Below are 21,202 nucleotides of genomic sequence, written 5' to 3' on the forward strand. Positions count from 1 at the left end.
CCTGGGTTGGGAAGATTCCCTGGAGGAGGAAATGGCAACCCTCTCTAGTATTCTTGCCTGGAGAATCCCATGGAAAGTATAGTCCATAGGGTCGCAAAGAGTTGGACACGACTGAAGAGACTTAGTATGCACATGTCCAGAATGAAATTCTCTCAAAACATTTCATTTTTTATTATACATCTAACATCTCAGGAAAAAGAACCCAAGGTACATAAATTGTTAAGATGCCTGAAATGATATCTCAATTTTTATCAATGTGAGGCCTTTATTTTAAAGTAGCAAGAGTTACCATAAACACGCATACTATTATGGACTCTTTACACTTTCGGTGGACATAGAGTTGGAAAGTATTATTATGTGACTTGACAAATTATTTAGTAATTATTTTTGCTTTTGTCCTTAGAGTGTAAGCAAATTTGCATTCTACTTACCATTTACTGATCTGATATCCCAAATGTCCGCTGTCCCTGGGGGTTCATTAACAACACAGAAGGTAAAGGGAGACCCATAAGAGTGACTGTTAACGCCTGCAGCAGAGATCAGGATGGAGGGAGAGGCAATGCAGATGGTTTCTCTCTCAGCAGCAATGACTGGGCAGTAATCGTTGACGTCAGGAACTTCGATACATATGGTTCCCGTGGCTGTTTTTACAGAACCATCTGAAACAGCAAGACATATAGGGTGTTGGGGTAAATGGTGTTGGGGAGAAAATTCTTTCTCATCTCCCATGATGATGCCACAGCATGGAGGAATAGCATGACTTGACTCCTGAGCTGGGCTTCTCTGGTGGCTCAGAGGTTAAAGCATCTGCCTCCAATGCGGGAGACTCGGGTTCGATCCCTAGGTCGGGAAGATCCCCTGGAGAAGGAAATGGCAATCCACTCCAGTATTCTGGCTTGGAGAATCCTGTGGACGGAGAAGCCTAGTAGGTTACAGTCCACGTGGTCCCTGAGCTGGTGCGTGATAGGATCCTGCCTGCTTAAATCTCCTGAAGCCACTCTTGCCTTTGCTCAGCACCTTCCTGGCACAGTGGCTTCTTTTTAGTTCTTTGAACTTGTTGTTTCCTAAACCAAACAGTTGAGCCTTCTAATCACTCTTCCTAAAATGTTTTTCATCGCTGTTTCATTCAGCTACATATCTCAGAATGCAAAATTCAGTGTCCTTTCTCAGAGGTTTACTGCTTTCTAGTCCACCATATTTCCCCAAATGAGACCTCTGTAGTCCAGTTTAGAGCCTTTCATTCTGGGTTCTTTTTGAGTCTGGTGTTTGTGGAAATAACTGCAATTGAAGTTAAATAATTGTTTGAGTATTTTTTTTTTTTCTGTTTCATTGTTTAAATCCATCCATTAGATAGATACTGTTTCTCTCTGAAATGGTACTTCTGAAAACAAATATAAATATATTTGCTTTTTTCCTAACCCATTTGAAACAAATTTTGGGTTAGTGTATTATTAGAAGGTACAGAGGATCAAGAAATAGGAGTCTGGGCTTTTAGTCTACTTTTATACTTTATATTGAATAAAGAATTGTTTTGTTTTTTACTTGCAGAGAATCTTACTATTTTCATTTGTAAGTCAGAACATTATCATCTCTAGGTATTTTGCTAGGTCACTCTTTGTGAAGTTAATAAATGTCTTTTAAAGATGTCTTCTGTATGCCTAAATGGTAGAGTCATTTAGTTACTCGAATGATAACAAACCAGGAGCCTATTCATACTGTATATGGTTTTGTACAGGGTGTTCTTATACTCGATTTGGGAGTTGACTTTCTATTCTAGACTTAGGTTCATTAGAGAGACACTAGATTGTCCTGCAGATTAGATTATGTACTGTGTTGTTCTCTCATCCTCTTGAACTTTCTTATGGCCTTGGGCTGTGGGCTTCCCTGGTGGCTCAGCCAGTAAAGACTCCGCTTGCAATGCTGGATATCTGGGTTCGATCCCTGGGTTAGGAAGATCCCCTGGAGAAGGGAAGGTCTACCCACTCCAGTATTCTGACCAGGAGAATTCCATGGACTGTATAGTCCATGGGGTCGTAAAGAGTCGGACACGGCTGAGCGACTTTCACTTTCTGTGGCAAACCACAGCTAAAGCCACTGTTGACAGCATCTGCTCCTTGTTGTGTCTGCTATAGGCAGAGCTCTGCTTCTTTACCTAGTGGCCGAGCATCCTTGAGTAAACTTATTTCAACTCTCTGGAAGGCTTGTGCCAGTGCAGATACTTGGCTTAGGGGAATAAACAATGGCCTTCGTTTTTAGGTTTCTGTGGGTACATTTTCATGTAGTTTTCTTTTTATTTATTTGACTAATTTTTTATGCTAGGTTTTGAACTAGAATTGGATTTTCTCGTATGACCCATTGGCTGTGATCAACCTGGCTAGAATTCATTTTCAGAATACTGATGCTAAATAAGACTGATAATAAATATTTATATAACTCGCGTAGATGCTGAAAGTGATGCTCATAGGATGAAGACTAGAATGTATGGACTGTGATTGTTTGGGTATTACCATGGTTTCTCTTTCAATCCTATACTGACTGTTTATCTTTCTCTTTGTTTGGCTACTGTAAATCTCAGGAATAAACTTAATGCAGTGCTGCAATATCTATCTTCTATTAGGTATGTATTTGAGACATCTGTCTTCTCCCTTCTTTCCTGGTTACTGACCTCTTTCTGCTGTTTTGTTTCATAGTGGCTGGTTTCCTAGTTACTGCTAGGAAATAGCAGTAGTTGCCTTTGCTCTAGAGAATCATTAACTGTTGCTAAACAAATTCCTGTTGCTACTCACCAAGAGGAACACTTAATAGATTTTCCCACGTGAGGAACTGCTCAATTACAAGTTACTTCAGTGCATCTGCACTTACGAATGTAATTTGAATCTTATATTTGTAATAACCTTGTGCTTTCTTGGTCTTCCAGCATTTTTCTTTGGACAACAACACTCACACAGGCCTCTTATTGTAGCTCAGTTTCAGTGGTTCTGAAATAACTATACACTTCGGGATGCTGCCTTACCTGTGGGTGAATTTTGAGCACACTTTGTAGCACTTACTTAAGTAAACATTTCTAACATACTCTACAAGTTGATCAATTCTCTCAAGAGATGAGGTCGAAAGCAGAAACTGAATTTTATTTATATATTTTAACTTTTATGTTTCACACTGTAAATCACCTACAATTCTTTTTTGTAAATAGGTGAAATAAATTATGACTTAAATGTAAATTATGTTTATAAGGACACTGAACTCAGTCCTTGATCTAAGGTATTTGGAACTCTCTATAAGTCTTACAGACACCAATAAACTGTATGTTGGATTTGAGTCAATCTAGTATTAACATTAGAATGTTAGTTGCATTGAATGTAATAGTAATAATTTTATTAAGAATTGACAACAAATTTTCTTACCGTCTATAGCCAGGATCTCTGCTGTGTATATCCCATTGGTAATATATTTTGACTTCTTATCAAATTCCCTAGAAAATTGTATCTCGCCAGTCCTTGAATCTATTTTTAACAAGTTGCCTGCGTCATGTCCTATGATATACCTGTTTTTAGATAAATACATTCATAATTTGCTTATATAAAAGATAATCATTTTAAGCCACACAATGTGTTAATCTTATATATGGTATTTACATGCTTTATAGTGACAATTGAGTCAGTTTATAAAATGTATAGAGAATAATATTCCAGTATTGAACATATTTATGTACAGATTTACAACAGAATTTTATAATCTCATAATTCTTACTCTTCTAGCTCTTAATATAATTGTTAATAGAATGTATGAAATTATTTCAGGGCTATTTATAAAATCATAATAGTGTTTATTGAAAGAATGTGAGAATGTGCTTTATTCATTTTCACATGTGATATATTTTTTTCTTAGATTTTAATACATGTTGGTTTCAGAGCCCCTCATTGTTGGCCTGTTAGGGGTTGTGGTATCATCTAGTCTGCTTGTGTATGTGGATTTTTTTTTTTTAACATATAATGGATTCAAAGCTTTTGACCTTATTGGTAGAACATCTGTTCTCTGTACCAGGCATAAATTCAAACTTCCAAGACACTTATCTGGCACACTCTTTCCTCTGATAGACTTCACAGTTTTTGTTGCCTGCCTATTTATTAGCTGATTAAGTAATCAAAAATTTTTATGTCAAAAGTAATTTATAGGTCAGTAGACTTTGTTCATTCCAAAAATATTGGAAACAAAAGATAAAGAGAATACTTGTATATTTCACTATAGTTATTTTCCAGGATATCTTACATAATCTAACTCATATAATCTATGTATCTAATGACGCTAATACCTACCTTTCTATTTTTTTTCAGCTCTGATTCTCTTAAGATTCATCAAATTTCTGAAACATCTATTTTTTAGCCTCTTCTTTTTTTATTTACTTTTTTGTTTTAGGTCAAGTAGGAGATTGAAATTAGCCCCAAAGTCATTAGATAACACAGATTTTAAGGAAAAAAAGTGACTCATTGTTTATGATGTCTGATTGTTTATAATATAGCTTAATCATCCTGGGGCCAGGATAGTACAGCCAGGCACAAAAGGTCAGAGAGACTCATAGAGTATCTGTAGGTGGCTCTTTGATCTTACAATTGCTCGCTGGACGCAATTACTCCTTTAACTTGGTGGAGCCCTTACTGCCTCTAAAGCACTTTTAAAATTCTGAAATAAAGTTAATACCGCAATCATCTTCTAAAACGAAGACAAAAAGCAAAGCAAAACTTCAAAAATAGCACCTTCTAGTGAATTAATATAGGAAGAGCTGAGCTTTATCTCTTTAACACAAGCAAAATATCTGCAGTACCTGACGTTTGTTGCAGGATTTCCTGTATCCAAATCTATAGCTGTGTATGTGCCAAGCACAAAATTCAATAAGGAATTTCCTTTTAGTCCTTCTCGCACACTGAATGTCATAGAATTTGGATGAAATGCGGGTCCTTCTCTCACATTAACAACCTGAATTCTCACAGGGGTTGAGTGCATTCGGAATTGAGAAGCAACCGAGTGGTGAAACTCAGCTTGGTTTTTAACTCCAATGCTAAGATGAATATTAGGCACTTGTTCATAATCCAGCATCTGAAATGATAGAAAGTTAAAAAAAAATAACAACAAAACTCTGAAACAGAAAAAAGACTTTCTTGGTAGAATTAGAAGTCAAAATTTAAAAAGCAGTACACGAAAATAAAGGCCAGGAGCTATGCAATTCTGCTCCTGAACCGATCGAACTTTGTTTGTTCCCCTCATTAAGTATATCATGGGCTTCCCTGGTGTCTCAGATGGTAAAGAATGTGCCTGCAGTGCAGGAGACCCTGGTTTGATCCCTGGGTGGGGAAGATCCCCTGGAGAAGGGCATGGCAACCCATTCCAGTATTCTTGCCTGGAGAATTCCATGGACAGAGGACCTGGTGGGCTGCAGTTCATGGGGTCACAAAGATTGATTGACTAACACTTTCACTTTCACTTACATATATCAGACATGTTATTTCCTTTATCTTTTGGCATAATCAGGTACATGGTACATGGATCATTCAGGCCTGTGACTTTAAGCTGGACTCTAGTTTCAGAGTTTTGAACTTCCTACATAAAACCCTAAAATGAAAGATGACCCTTCTTTCCAAATGCGGTGCTTATGAAAAATAAAAAGTAAAACTTACTAGAATGAGACAAAAAAATTCAGTTATTAAATGACTAAATAGTAGCCAGGTCTCTTTTGTAGAATGCCTTTCTGAGAATATCTTGGAAGTATAATCAGAGAACCTCGAAGCCAATATATATGATGTAATTGAACCTGTAATTTTGAAAAATGATGCAAACAACTTCTAAAGGAGAACTTGTGACTGTTATAGTCTATAGCTATTATAGACTATTAGAGCCCTCAACTATAATTTAATTGTGCTGAGTCTGGTGAACAAGAAGACTCCTTCATAGGGCACATTCAAATGAGAAAAGTCACCTTTGAGATGGGTTCTTTGGATAAAAGATGAATAGAATCTTTTGATCCAGAATGACTGATGTGGTGACATGAAAAGTCACCAACAATGATTCAGCACAAAGCTGAAATGAATTGTGGGCTCAAAAATGAATTTTCAATTGGAAGAGATCCATTTTCTCCATTTGTAAAGAAACAGTTGTAGAAAAGGGAGTACTGGGTGCTGTTAGTAGTGCCCTGGGAGCTGAGATAAACATCAATTGCAACACATTTACCAATAACAGAAGTTAAGACATGAGTAACATCAGCAAGAATCTTAGACAAATCTGTGCTTCTCAGGGAAATTCCATAACTTCATGAATGTTCTTCTAGATTTTGGTTAAATTCTTCACAGGAAGTAATAAGATAGAAATATTCACAGGAATTTACTGGGGTTCTTGTTTGGGGCTGGCTCAACATGCCTCACTTAAAATTCAGCTAAAACCCTTGAGATTTGGGATTTCAGTTGCTGAAATTCCCAGAATTGACATTTTTCTGGTACAGATGTGTCTGGAAGAGACCAGCAGGGCACACACAATCAGGAAAGATCTTACAGAAATCAACAGAGGGAAAAATCTTCAGATGCTAGTTCTTTCCTAAAACTTGGTTTACTGGCCCCGGATTACACTGTAGAGCACAGAGGTGGCAGTTAAGTATGAGTCTGGAATCAGAGACATCTGGTTGGAACTTGTCTTTGTCATATGCTGCCTAGGTGCACTTAGACAAATTAGTTTTCCTCTTTGGTTTTGTTTCACTTTCTATAAAAAAAGGAATCATAATATTTTCTTCCCTTAGTTGTGATGACTGAGATAATATGCATAGAGCCTTTATACATATAATACAACCCAATAAGTGGTGTCCAGAGAGTGTGTGCGTGCATGCTCAGTCGTGTCTGACTCTTTGGGACCCCATGGGCTATAGCTCAGCAGGCTCCTCTGTCCATGGAATTTTCCAGACAAGAGTACTGAAGCAGGTGGCCATTTCTTCTTCCAGGGAATCTTCCCGACCCAGGGATCAAACCCACATCTCTTGCCTCTTTCATATTGGCAGGTGGATTCTTTACCAGTGTGCCATGTAGGAACAGGATCAGCAAGTGTGTAATAAATCTTGATTAGAGTTTTTATGAAAATACACAACCAGTATTTCTTTGTTAGAATTCCAATTGGATAGTATTTTGCTTTTCTTCTTGATGTTGAAGAGAATGCGTGCTTACTCCCCCATCTATTTATATTGTTATCCATACATATGTGTTCATAAATACCAAACAAATTTATTTTTGACAAAGAGATTTTTCGCTTTCTTAGAGGTCTTTCTCTTGTTTAGCTACACCACAGGGGCCAATCCTAAGGAGGGTAGGCCTGCCAGGATTCCATACCCAAGAAATGGGGTTAATTAATTATGGGCAATATTGAGAGTTGATGGGGAAAAGGAGAAAAAGGTTTGCTAAATTAAGGATACCACAGCCCTGAAAGGAGCAAGGTTTCTAGAACAAAGGGAAAACCATGAGGATGAATCTGTTAGGATTTTCTGCTCAGAAAATCCTTATAAGTGATTTATAAGTGGGATGGCTATAAAGTGGGATAGTTCCTGGAGAACTGGGACCATGTCTGATTTATATTCCTGGTACCCTTCATTTCTCAAATTTGGGTTGAACTGAATTATTTATAATGTCCTCAGACTAAGAAAAGGGTTCTAGAAATCTTAGTCAAAAGCTTGTGACTAAGAGGTCACTTCCTACGAGGTTAAGTGATAGCTTGAGTGACTATGGAGAGAGTCCCAAAGGATATTAGTGACCTTGTTCCAAATGCCAGATCTTGGAAAATTACACATATATCCTCTACATACATAGCTCTTTTGGTTGTGTGCTAGCATACATATTCAGTTCAGTTCAGTTGCCCAGTTGTGTCCGACTCTTTGTGACCCATGGACTGCAGTACACCAGGCTTCCCTGTCCATCACCAACTCGTGAAGCTTACTCAAACTCATGCCCATTGACTTGGTGATGCCATTCAACCATCTCATCCTCTGTCATCCCCTTCTCCTCCTGTCTTCAATCTTTCCCCAGCATCAGGGCACACATATTAAGATTTTAAATTTCATTAGCCCTTCTACATTATTTTTATGTTTTAAAGCATATTGTTTTCTGCTCTTTGTAAGAAATTTGGGAAGTTATCATTCTGAAAAAATATACATACTTTGTTTACACCATGTCTAATACTACCTTGACCAATTTTTCATGAAATTGAAATTTCCAGTAGTTTTTTTTTCTTTTTTGCAATAATGTAAGTAGATCTTTGAAAAAGTTTTCAGAAGACATTATGTATGTCATAGATAGTGCACTGCCTGAGTGATGAACATGTTTTCTTTTTCATTTTTCTAATTTTGTAGAAATGATGAATTCTGCATTCAAGCTCAGTGACTCCTGTTTCGGTGAGAGCAGCAGTTTCAGTAAGTGGCATCATCATTACTGTCAAAGTTTGGTGAGCGGCTGCTATCTCTGGACATGGGACCAGGTGCAAGAGATGGAAAGATATTTAGGTCAGGTTGTTTATGCTCAAAGATTTTTTGTTTTGCTCTTATTTTAGTAGTTTAGGAGGCAGATTAAAAGCAAAAAAAGTTATATGTTGCAAGATAATATATGAAGACAGTGATAAAGGTAATAAGAATTTCATGACGTGTCTAGATCTTGATTTTTAACTAAGATGCAAGGTAGAACAAAGTCTGATCCCTGGAAAGAAATGTGACTAAATATTCAGAGTTTGATGAGGTGACAGGCAACCTCCTGTCTCTCTCTTTCTATCCGTGTCACATTTGGCAGTTGCTCCTATTTGTTCCTTAATTTGTATTTTGACCGCATTCGCTTTAGATCAGGTTCCTAACTTCGAGACTTGTTCAATATAATATTTATTTTCTTTCATCCTTCTGGAGTTGAGCTCATAATGTTACAGCTATTTAAAAACATACCTCAAAGCTTTTCTTGGTGTATAAATAGAGCTGGTGAATTTTTTTGGTTAAGGGAAGAGAGTAAATATTTTAGGCTTTGAAGGTCAGATACAGTTTCTGTCTTGAGCATTCAGTTCAGCCAATGGAGTGTGGAAACAGCCATAGGAAATATACGAATGAATGTGTGTGGCTGTGTTCCAGTAAAACTTTATTTGCAAGAAAGTGGCAGGTCAGAGTTGGCCTGAGAGTCATAGTTTGCTGATCTTTGGCCCAAAGCCATGTTTCTCAAACAGGAAGTTCATCACTTGTTCTTGGAGTCCTTGTGTTCTCTTAAGGAATTTTGAAATGTCGTATATTGATTTGAATGGCAATTTAAAAAGCACATACAGATGTTTTCCATGTTTTTGATGACTGCCTTATAAATTAATACACTGCATGACTTCTGTGCTAGTGGTTGTATTTTGTGGTAAAGTAGTAATACTTTAATTTCTCCAAACAGTGGCAAAAAGGACAGAAAAAATTCAATATATAAACAATGTGTTTGCATCAGATGAGGGCTAAATGGCTTCCTAATTTACTGTCTGGAAAAAAGTATCACAGTAACTGGAATAGAGAAAAGTAATAACAACTGAATAATCACAGTTGACACTGCGTGCTCAAATAAATATGTACATAGGTCTACTAGCATATGTTTTCATAGCTATAAGTTCTGTTTATGTTGTTAGTAGTAATTTTGTTTGTGAAAAATTAATTTTCCTTATGCATTAATGCTAACTTGAATCTTATTGGTTTGTAGTTTTATTTGTATTTTTAGATTTTATTGTTGTCTATAAAGCATAAAGTAGTTCAAGAAAAATTAATCTATAAGAAAAAAGTCAAACCCTGCAGTCCAGTACTCAAGGTTCTTAACACGTGTTCTAGCATCTCATCACTTTTCTCCATGAATACTCGCCAACAGCCCCACAGAACTGCTCATCCTGCCCGAACATGCTTTATGCTTTCTCACCTGTGTGTTTGTGGCTTTTGTTACTCACATTAACAATCTCAGTTATAAAGTCCTAAACCTGATTCCATGACTGAAACCCTTTCAGCCACCTCTTGCTCAGAAAGATCTTATCTGTTAGAACTTATTTCATATTTCACCCATCTGGCTATTAATTGGGGCTTCCCAGGTGGTGCTAATGGTAAAGAACCCGCCTGCCAATGCAGGAGATGTAAGAGACATGGGTTCCATCCCTGGGTTGGGAAGATCCTCTGGAGGAGGGCATGGCAGCCCACTCCAGTTTACACCTAATACCATAACATCTACTATGTGTTTTGTTTTTAACTCATATTATTACCTAGTTTGGAAGTACCTGCCTTATTTTCTCAACTAGGTGTTGGGCATTGTGAGAACAAAACAGACTTCTTATTTCTCTCGGTAATAAACACTGCATTGCTGAACAGACCACTAAGCCAGGTCACTTGTCCACACAAGTAGTATGCAAGGTTATGGTGCACGTGTTGCAGACAGATTCTCTCTCTGAGTATTCTAACCCTTCTTGGAAAGCGAATATTGTAGATCCCATACCATACCTTGACGACTTTCAAAATGCCTTCGTTGGTTTGTGGATCTGTTTGAATATCAAACCAATTCCCATCATTTCCAGAGAGAATTAAATATTTTGCCAACCAGTTGTCAGTGCCTTCTTCGTCGAGATCAATTGTTTGAAATCGGATCAGTTCCGAACTTAAACAGTTCTCTTCGATACTCGCTGAGTACTGAAATGGCATAGATCAATGTTATAATCAATTAATTTTCAAAAGGAAAGAGATTGACATCATAATTATTATTTGAAATACTAACAACAGGTTATGCCAATGATTTCTGTATCAGCCATCTGTCCTATCAGAAATATAAGAATAAAATGATTACAAGATAATAAAACTGGTTTCTTGTGCTGCAGGTGCAATCAAGGTCAAATGGGCACTTTGTTTTATTTTTCTTGCTTACTTTAAATTTTCCTTAGTTCTTCCTTTTACGTAAAGGGCAGGATGATAATTATATTAGACTTTGTGGACCAGAGAGTTTGTGTCGGTTACTCATCTCTGCTGTTGTTAAGATCAAAGCAGCCACAGACAACACAGGACAGTGGTAGCCCAATAAAACTTTTAAATTTTAACCAAAACAGGCAGTGAGCCAGGTTTAGCCCTACTGTTTTCAATTGTGTGGCTCTTTATGAATATGGAAGTTGGAATGTTTGGGACTTTTCTGGAATTGATTCAGCAAATCATCAGGCAGAGAAAAATACCTGAATGTTGTTACATGATTCCCAGAGTTATGTTCATAAATTTCTACATTTCTGAGAGTAGAGAGTATAGAGGAGATAGTCCATTGCTGCCAAAGAAGAGATTTACCCAGAATAGTGAAACAAAGGCAAACGTACTATTCAGTGAAAGTGAAAGTCGCTCAGTTGTGTCTAACTCTTTGCGATCCCATGGACTATATAGTCCATGGAATTCTCCAGGCCAGAATACTGGAGTGAGTAGCCATTGCCTTCTCCAGGGGATCTTTCCAAACCAAGGATCAAACCCAGGTCTGTCGCACTGCAGGTGGATTCTTTACCAGCTGAGTCACCAGGGAAGCCCCCAAGAATACTGGAGTGGGTAGCCTATTCCTTCTCCAGCGGATTATGTATATGATTATATGTAAGAAGTTCCAAAGTTTATATAGCGAGAAAGTTTAGTATCTATACATGTCATAACCCCATGCACAGAGGAGCCTGGTGGGCTGCAGTTCATGGGGTTGCCAAGAGTTGGACATGACTTAGCACAGCACAGCAGCGTACATGTCATAGAACCAGGTTAACAAACCAGCAGGAAAGTAGATCTATTATCAACACTTATGGGGAAAAAAGAGTAGAAGAGTAACTTACGGAAGTTTTCTCCAAAGTAGGGAAATTATCATTGACATCTAAAACCTTGATTCTGCAGTCACACTCTGAAGACAGTCCATCCGTAGCTCCATCCCGATCTGAGCCCCTCACGAGGAGGTTATACATGCTGTGTTGCTTAAGATGAAAGAGAATTTTAAGACTTTGACCTTGTTTGAAATACAATCCAACACATTCTGATTATTCCATTTTTCTTTTATAATTTTCTGTCATCTTTTTAACACAGTATTTTTTTCTTTTCATCATTTTCATTGAAAAGTAACGGCTGGACTATTTTTACTCTTCTTTACACGAAAAAGGCATGGGCACACATGAATCATTTCATCTTTGTCTCTTCAAAACTGAACTCCTTGTTTTTAAAAATTCATTCACAGCAGGCTTTACCTCTCTGTCGAGGAGATTGGACGTCGTGCGCACTTCTCCAGTGTACCTGTTCATGATGAACATCGGTGAGCCCGCCGGCTCCTGGGACACGATCTTATAGGCAATTTTAGAATTCAGATGATTCTCTTCATCTGCGTCTGTGGCACTTAACTTTACCACCAGGGTGTCTAGAAATGAAGACGGGGGTGAAGAAGGTTTGGGAGTCTGTTAGAATCAACTCTGCAAATCATCAGGCATAGGAAGAAAGAGTAGTCTGCCTTCTCCTGAATTCTCTTGTTCTAATTTTCCATGAGAATATAGAACCATGACTTTCCGCTTCACTGCTGATTACAAAAATAATGGTGGTTTGCGTCTGTAAAATCCTTTACCACTTATGAAGTTCTTATACTCTTTAAATGATTAGATGGCAAATTAGCAAAATATAGGAGTCTTTTTAAAAAATCGATACTCTTTGTTTTTAAATGTACTTATTGATTTATTTAAAGTGACAACAATAAACTCATTCTGTTTACATAAGTCACATCTTTTTTATAAAAAATGAACTATATCACAATGGAATTTAGTGACGTGGTTGACATGGTCTCATGTTTCTGCAAATGTATTTTTAAAAATCTTAGAAAATTAATACAATTTTTAAAAATTACTTTCCATTTTCAAATACAAATTTGGCTTTTTCTGATATTGAAATTGCCTGTATTTCAATCTACTAAAGCTTTTGACCAAGACAAATAGATGATGTAATGCAGTGAAGGCGTGTCACTCTGCTTACTTGCATCGCTGGTTTCTTCAATGCTGGCTGTGTACACATTTTGTGTAAAGACGGGGGGGTTGTCATTTATGTCCATAACTTTGACTCGAAGTTCAAGAGGCCTTTCTAAGTCTTCACCCCGTGAATTCAGAGCCCGGCAATAAATCTGTGGAAAGTTGGGGGAAAAAAACCACTGTTTTCATCAAAAGAAGTTAAGCAAGAATCTGAAAATATAATAGGTAGTGTGCAAAGCAACAATTTTCCCAGTAAATTCAGACTGTATTACTATCTAGTACTTTAAATATTATCAAGATAGTTGATTACATACATAATGTAACACATGAGAGAATCCTGAACTATAACTTTATATTTTCATGTATTTAAGTCATTTATTTGATTTTGGTCTACTGCGTTTTATCAAAAGTAAGCAAACCCCATGGACAGTAGCCTGCACCAAGCTCCTCCGTCCACGGGATTTTCAAGGCAAGAGTACTGGAGTGGGTTGCCATTTCCTTCTTCAGGGAATCTTCCCAACCCAGGGATTGAACCCAGTCTCTTGCATTGTAGGCAGACGCTTTACCTTCTGAGCCACCAGGGAAGTCCATTTTCATACTCTTTTCATCTATTCAAGTCATTTATTTGATTTTGGTCTACTGTGTTTTATCAAAAGTAAGCATTCGTCCTGAGATGATATTTTTTAAAGAAAAAAAAACATGCATAACTCAGAGCACACTGCTGTGACTTACCAAGAAAAGTGGTGTTATCTCTCTGTCCACCACTGAAGTGATGTTAATTTCCCCCGTCCGAGGGTTAATGGTGAACACTCCATAGGGCGGTCGATCGATTCCTGCCCCAGAGATGCGGTATGTAATCTTCTGATTCACTTCACAGTCTGATCGAATCTATGAAGAAAATGGCCAAAAGTGTGATTTACTTTAGAGCAGGTCATAATCTGCCGAGTGTAGTGAACTGAGAAGGGAATGGGCTTTGTAGTCAGGTGGGCTTTGAACCAAAACCTGGAACCATGACTTATGCCTGTGTAACTCTGGAAAATTCACTTAGCTTTGCCACGCACCAGCCGATAATGAGATATTAATAATACCGCCTATACCCTAGGTTCACTAATACCACCTATACCTTAGGTTTGCTGTGGTGATTGTATGAGGTGGCATATACACCCCACCTCACTTCACCCCAATTCCTGGCATATGGCACATACGTGCTTGATGCTACACTTGTTATTATGAAAATATTCTTCAATTCTCTGGTTCTCTTTGCTCCTGGAGAAAGAATTTGAGAGAAGAAAACACCATCTTTACTATTTTTTTCAAAAGGTGTTTCACTGTCTAGACTTTAGTTAGAGATTAAATCAAAATTACCAATAAATTAGGAAAGCCAGAAGAGAAATACAGTGCTTAGAGATATTGGCAATAATTTTATCAATTGAAACCTACTGTATCACTCATTTGCCAAACAGATTTTGTGACAAATATTTTTGCCATATAGGTTTTGAGTAGTTTTGTATATGCTGTTTATAAATTTAAACAAAGATATTTCAATTCTGAAGTCTCACCTATATATTGAAGATGAGAACACCCAGTAAGATTCTAAGATTTGTTGCCCAAATATCCACACTTAAACAATGACAGCTGGGAATACAGCTTGGATTAGTTCCCCCTAATCTAAAGATCTTATTTATATAAATGAAAATCCAGGAAATCCCCCAAATGTGAATAAAAAGAGAAGAAAAGGAAATGGCAACCCACTCCAGTATTCTTGCCTGGGAAATCTCATGGATAGAGGAGCCTGGGTGACTACAGTCCATGGGGTTGCAAAGAGTCGGACACGACTGAGCGACTGGCACACAAGATCCCATACAAATGGGATAACAGAAAGCTGTAACTGTGAGTTGAATGGAAATGGTAACAATTTAAAGCTTTCCAAAAATTTCCAAGAGTTTGAAAACTTCTGAGAGAAAATAATCTCTTTTCTTGAGGTGAGGTTACAGCTTTAATATCAGTGGGATGCTTATTATATATGTACAGCTTTCTATATACATTTAAGCTATGCATATATGTAATACTTTAAGGAGAGAATTTTGGTAGATCCCTGTACTGTTGATTTCACCATGAGGGCAGGGCCAAGATGTCCAGAAAGAGCTAGTGAGGCTGTTAATGTGGATCCCTTCCTTCATGAATCAATTTATTATGTATTCTTTTCTTCACTCTCCTCCCTTACTGATTGCCAGTATTTAGAGTACTTTTTAAGACTCTTCTAAATTCTGAATGTAGGAATCTAGTGGAAATTTTTGACCCTGTCCTGACTCTCTTGGAAGGGATTAATCAATACTGTAAACTTTCCCAGGTGGTGCTAGCAGTAAAGAACCCGCCTGCCAATGCAGGAGACTCAAGAGATATGGGTTCAATCCCTGGGTCAGGAAGATCCTCTGGAGAGGGAAATAGCAACCCACTCCAGTATTCTTGCCTGGGAAATCCCATGGACAGAGGAGCCTGGCAGGCTACAACACATAGAGTCGCAGAGTCAGACACGATGGAAGCGACTTCACACAGGAATCTAATGGAAACTTTTGACACTATCCTGACTCTCTTGGAGGGAATTAATCAATACTGTAAACCTTTGATTTTGTAATATAAGACTATTGCATACATTATGCATACCCTTCCTATAATGTAGACATGTGAGTACACAGAATGCAAACCAACAGATAAAGCTCAGTTGTGCAGGAGATCCAGATCTCCCTGGATCACTCAAGGACCCTCTGCTCTGTATTATCAGCTCCCAGAATGTGATATTCAAAACTATCTCAACAATGCAAACAAATTACTCCACATCACCCATCTTCGTAAGTCACTATAGTGTCCTGGAGGCTGCAAGTCCTCAACGTGTCTGGGGCCTTTCCTGCCCTGCAGGGGCCTTTCCTGACCTGCAGAGGCCTTTGTTATCAGCACAGCCTCCTCCTGTTTGTTTCATCACTTACTCTGGCAATCGGATTCCTCTTGGAGTTATCCTCTCCTTCCCGACAGGCCGCAGCAAACTTGACCCACTCCCGCTTCTGTCTTCTGACCGTTTGCCATTTTGCGGTGCCGTTTTCCGCATCCAATTCCTTCACCTTAAGCAAAAAACGTCCCCATTTTACAGTGTTAGAGCAGTTATACTCAGTAAGGACATTTATTCAACACTGTAAGGAGCACTCAGGGGAAGCAACAGTATCGAATTTGAGAAACAACGTGTTTACTATTTCACAACTCTGGATGGGCATAGCCTGGTCACCTTGACTTGGCAACTTCCCTTGGAATTGTCTCTTTCTAACTATAGGATTCTAGTGAAACAAATTTTCTTAGCTGTGTATGGAGCTCATAGTATGTTCTAATGGGTAACAGGTATGGCTTTTCTTTCCTCAATCTGTCCTCGCCATGAGGAGTCCTGCCCGCCTCGCCCTTCACTCTGCTGTGACCAGGTTTCCTGGTCTCCAGAGTGTAAAAACTGCAGTGTTCCATGTGAGTATATCCCCTGTGAAAAGAGCTTTTTGCTGGTGAGTGTGCTCAGCTAAGAGAGGGCAGGGATTTTTTTCTTTTCTCTTGATAAGGACACTGCCCTGGCTAAACATCCAAATAGATAAGTGCAGGATTAGAGGGGATATTTTAGCTGAGTTGATGGTACCTACAGTAATCTCATGGATGTCTAGATGGCTTCTCAGAGTTGTCTGTTTGTATCTCTGCTTACTATATGTTTTTCTGTTTGTAGTCTTATGTTGCTATTGTTGGAGGATATTTAAGAATTTTATAGTTAAAGAATTTACATGGGAGGTGAGAAGCAGGCTCAAAAGGGAGGGGACATATGTATAGTACCTGTGGCTGATTCATGTGATGTATGGCAGAAACCAACACAATATCATAAAACAATTATCCTTCAATTAAAAATAAATAAAGAAGAAAAGAATTTAGAAATATTTCTACCTGCATATTTGTATACCTGTGTACTTATGTGTAGAGATTTTTAGCAGTAACTCCTAATGTATTTATAAAGATGTGGATAAGTGTGTTTGCTTTAATCAAGGCTTTATTTAATTCCCACTTTGGGGAAAGAATTCAGTGAATGGAATTTATCCTCTCAAGAATCAAAGAATTTTTCATTTTCCTCCCATTTTGATGCAACTTCCATTTGATACAAATGTTCCCCTGTTTGCAACAGAGATTTGAAAACTAATTTTATTTTTTTCAACGGTTTGAGATCATCATAATGGAAATTTAACTACTGAAATAAAGTCCTGCTGGAGATAGAGGACAGTAGCTTTATATGCTGAGTCCTGCTCTAAGAATCTGCACCAGATTCTCTGTTGTTTTATTTAGTTGTGATTACATATTTTTTCCTTTTTTATCTTTTACTCATTGATTTACTGTCAGTTGTCTTCTTGCTGATGTAACTGTCGAAAAAATCCTCTCCCACTCTAATTTGTAGTTTTGCTTCTTTTTCTTTGATTGAGGTTGGAAAACGTATAGATAAGCTGATGGCATAGTTTGATAAGTAGGAGATACTACACTGAGCTGTCACAAACCATGGCTAAATGCATGGCTATTGGGGAATATAGGTTTTACCATTGCTATTTCAATTTGGAAGAAGTTCTTTCTCTTATCTTTTATCTCAACTATTATGGTTTCTGATTTTTGATATATGATGCATTACAAAATTCAGTTTTCTTTTGTTTTTAAATTGAAAAATAGTTTTATTATACATTACCTCAACAACAAATTCACTGTTTACTTCCAGCACCACCTGTTACGGAAGGTAAAATATAAGCATGAATTTTCATAATTTAAAGGAAGCAGTACCAGAAAAGCATCGACAGTGTTTCTATTAATTCATTTGTTAAATACTATTTTGTTAATAATATGGAATAAACATGGGTGATGCAAAATACAGGCTTTTTGCCCTCTAAAGGCTTAACTTTTAGGGAAGACATAATTTTAACTTAAAGCAAGGCAGGTTAGGATACATGCTTCAACATAGATACTGATGGGCTCAGTGAAAGGACAGAGTGGACCACTCAAGTTATCAAGGTGAATCCTGGGAAAGACTCATAGGAGAGGAGGCCATTGAAAGGGTCTGCAGGATGAACCTGCTTTGATAAGAGGAATTGATGGGGAAGAAAATTTTCGCAAGAGGAAAACACAAGTACAGTTGTAAAGGCACTGTTTTAGAGGATGTTCTGGAAATGGTAAATAATATTCAGTCAGTTCAGTTCAGTAGCTCCGTCATGTCCAACTCTTTGTGACCCCATGAAGCGCAGCATGCCAGGCCTCCCTGTCCATCACCAGCTGCCGGAGTCTACCCAAACGCATGTCCACTGAGTTGGTGATGTCATCCAACCATCTCATCCTCTATCGTCCCCTTCTCCTCCTGCCCTCAATCTTTCCCAGCATCAGAGTCTTTGCCAGTGAGTCAGCTCTTCACATCAGGTGGCCAAAGCACTGGAGTTTCAGCTTCAACATTAGTCCTTCCAGTGAATACCCAGGACTGATCCCCTTTAAGATGGACCAGTTGAATCTCCTTGCAGTCCAAGGGACTCGAGGAATTAGAGGAAATGATGAGGAGGGATGGGCGACAAGGCTTAGATGTGAGCTTGGAGCCGGATCATGAAGTTTTATATGCCAGACTCAAGAGTCTAGACTTTATTGGGTAAGAGATTGGGAGTGATGAGAACATGATTTTTAAAACATGTCATTGATACAAAGAGGAGATTACAAGGAGAAAGCACTTGAAGTTGACACCCTTAGATAGCAGTTGCGTAGGTAAGACATAGAACATGAACATCGGTGCTAAGGTGGCACTGGGAAGGAGAGAGGATGGATGCTTGTGGGCTGTGGGGCAAGAGAGAGGCAGAGTCACGTGATTCTGGTGACGTGAGTGAGGCTTTCTTGGAGAATTGAGGTACTATTATAGAAACAGAAAATTCAGCAGGAGATTATCACTGCAGGAAAATGGTGACCCAAATTTGTTTTAGGTCCCTGGTGGCTCAGATGGTAAACCATCTGCCTACAATGAGGGAGACCTGGGTTCGATCCCTGGGTTGGGAAGATCCTCTGGAGAAGGAAATGGCAACCCACTCCAGTACTCTTGCCTGGAAAACCCCATGGATGGAAGACCTTGGTAGGCTACAGTCCGTGGTGTCACAAAGAGTCGGACACGACTGAGCGACTTCACCTTACCTTACCTAAGTTTGTTTTATTTGTTTGCAATGGGTTTCTGAAATTTGGAATAGATATAAAAGCTATATGTGTGTGTGTACCCAGTCGCGTCTGACTCTTTGCAACCCCATGGACTGTAGCCCACCAAATTCCTCTGTCCGTGGGATTCTCCAGGCAAGAGTGCTGGAATGGGTAGCTGTTCTCTTCTCCAGGAAATCTTCCCAACCCAGGGATCAAACCCACATCTCTTGAATCTCCTGAATTGGCAGGCAGATTCTTTACCAAGTATGCCACCTGTACAAGTAGAATTTATCCAACAGGAGTGCTGTTTAAAGTTGAAGGAAATGAGGCTATGACTTGAAACAGTTTAAGATAAAAGAAGTAGGCAGGGATTGGAATCTAATGGGAACTGCTTGTGCAGAGGTCAGAAGGAAGAAATCTGAAAACAGAGGGCACCCAGAGACTAACAGAAAAGAGAGGTCAAGGGAGCAGGGCTGTGGGTGTACAGCAGATTCTGTTAGTGTGAGAATGCTAAGAAGGGATAGGGGTTATGGTCCTTGTGGTGGAGGGTTGGAGAGGATGTGTAGTTCAGAAAGGAAAAGAAGTTGGGTAAGTAGATTAAGGAGAAGTAGCCAAAGAGCAGGCGGAGTGAGCGGACTGGAGTGACAAGTTAGACAAAGAGGGGATCTTTAGGGGTTTACGTGCCATAACAAGGACAAGGAGAATGGGGATGAGGATGTCAGGGGATCTAAAGTGGTCAGTCTTTGCTAACTTTTCCCAGGGGCATAAATCAAATTACAGGAGTCAAGAAATAAGTTATTGAGAAAAATGGAAAGAGCAATGATAGATTACATTTTCAAGTTCAGAGATTTTTAAAGTGTGAGGTGCAGTGAGGATTTAACTAGATCCAGGCATATGTTGGGACACAGTCTACAGGGAGAGGAAATGGGATTGTGGAGAAAGAGTCATAGGAAGAGAAAGGAAATGGAGGGGGAGAAGGGCGAAGAAATCAGAGAGTAGTTACGACTGTGACTGAGAAAATTGTGTTGTTCTTTAGTCACTCAGTTGTGTCCAGCTGTTTGAGACACCACAGACTGTAGCCCTCCAGGCTCCTCTGTTCATGGGATTTCCGAGGCAAGAATACTGGAGTGAGTTGCCATTCCCTTCTCCATGGGATCTTTCCAGCCCAGGGATAGAACTCACATCTCCTGCTTCGGCAGTTGGACTGTTTACCAGTGAGCCACCAGGGAAGCCCTGGTTGAGAGAATGGGCATGGCTGAATGAGGACGGTGGGTGAAAGAGACCCAGATACGAGGAAGACTGTTTCTCCTTTTGAAACAGAAGAGCAAAAGGATACAATGAAGAGAGAAAATCATTTGGAGGTGTAATTGGGGGAAAATTACACACATACCTACTCCATAGTTCTGAACAATTGGAGTGAGCAGGCATGGGGAGGGCTACATGAGACCTGTCAAAGACCGCTGGAATCTGCCAGAGGGGAGGTGACAGGAAGCCAGCCCAACAGCCCAAGTCAGAGAGGAGCGGTAGGCCCACCTAGCATTCTTGAAATGATCATTCCCTCATTGTGCATTTGTTCTGTGCCTTTTCTAGCAGTGCTTGGCAGTCTGGGGGAGAGTGGACAAAGAATACAAGGGCTGTCCTGGCTTTGGGGATTGTTGTCAAGAACAGAGCAGAGATGCAGGGAGGGGATCAGACACGACTGTGAACTCCAGAGAGTCAGTGAACTGAGACCAGAGAGCCTGGGACTGGTGGAGGGGGGCAGAGTAGATTTTGCAGGTGTGAAATGGGGGTGTAAGAGGGAGTGTAGGGTGGGGATTTGGCATGACAGCTGAGTCCAGAGAGGGTAAAACACGGATGAGAAATTTGGCAGTAGGGCCCAGTGTTTCCTTTTAACTTACTTTCTCACTCATGTGTACTTTTATTAGACATAGTAAAATATCTAGACCTGGGAAGAAAGTTTATTATTGAACAGAAGGTGGTT

At 39.0% G+C, this 21,202-nt stretch overlaps 1 protein-coding gene and 1 long non-coding RNA gene across 2 annotated transcripts in view; one reads left to right on the forward strand and one right to left on the reverse strand.

Annotated features, from left to right (window-relative positions):
• The window catches only part of LOC108633787, a 34,067-nt gene extending 21,719 nt beyond the window's left edge, over positions 1-12,348 (forward strand). Inside the window, exons 2-3 of the long non-coding RNA XR_001917154.1 lie at positions 8,375-8,434; positions 12,237-12,348. This is a non-coding gene — a long non-coding RNA (uncharacterized LOC108633787). The remainder of the gene's footprint in view (positions 1-8,374; positions 8,435-12,236) is intronic.
• Positions 1-21,202, reverse strand: part of DSG4 (desmoglein 4) — a 40,178-nt gene that overhangs the window by 10,198 nt on the left and 8,778 nt on the right. Inside the window, 10 exon segments of the mRNA NM_001314293.1 lie at positions 432-659; positions 3,405-3,544; positions 4,823-5,094; positions 10,505-10,690; positions 11,845-11,979; positions 12,247-12,413; positions 13,016-13,160; positions 13,741-13,896; positions 15,993-16,124; positions 17,753-17,788. Of these exon segments, the coding sequence (NP_001301222.1) occupies positions 432-659; positions 3,405-3,544; positions 4,823-5,094; positions 10,505-10,690; positions 11,845-11,979; positions 12,247-12,413; positions 13,016-13,160; positions 13,741-13,896; positions 15,993-16,124; positions 17,753-17,788 (1,597 nt within the window).

Source organism: Capra hircus, chromosome 24, assembly GCF_001704415.2.
Source record: "Capra hircus breed San Clemente chromosome 24, ASM170441v1, whole genome shotgun sequence".
NCBI lineage: Eukaryota > Metazoa > Chordata > Mammalia > Artiodactyla > Bovidae > Capra > Capra hircus.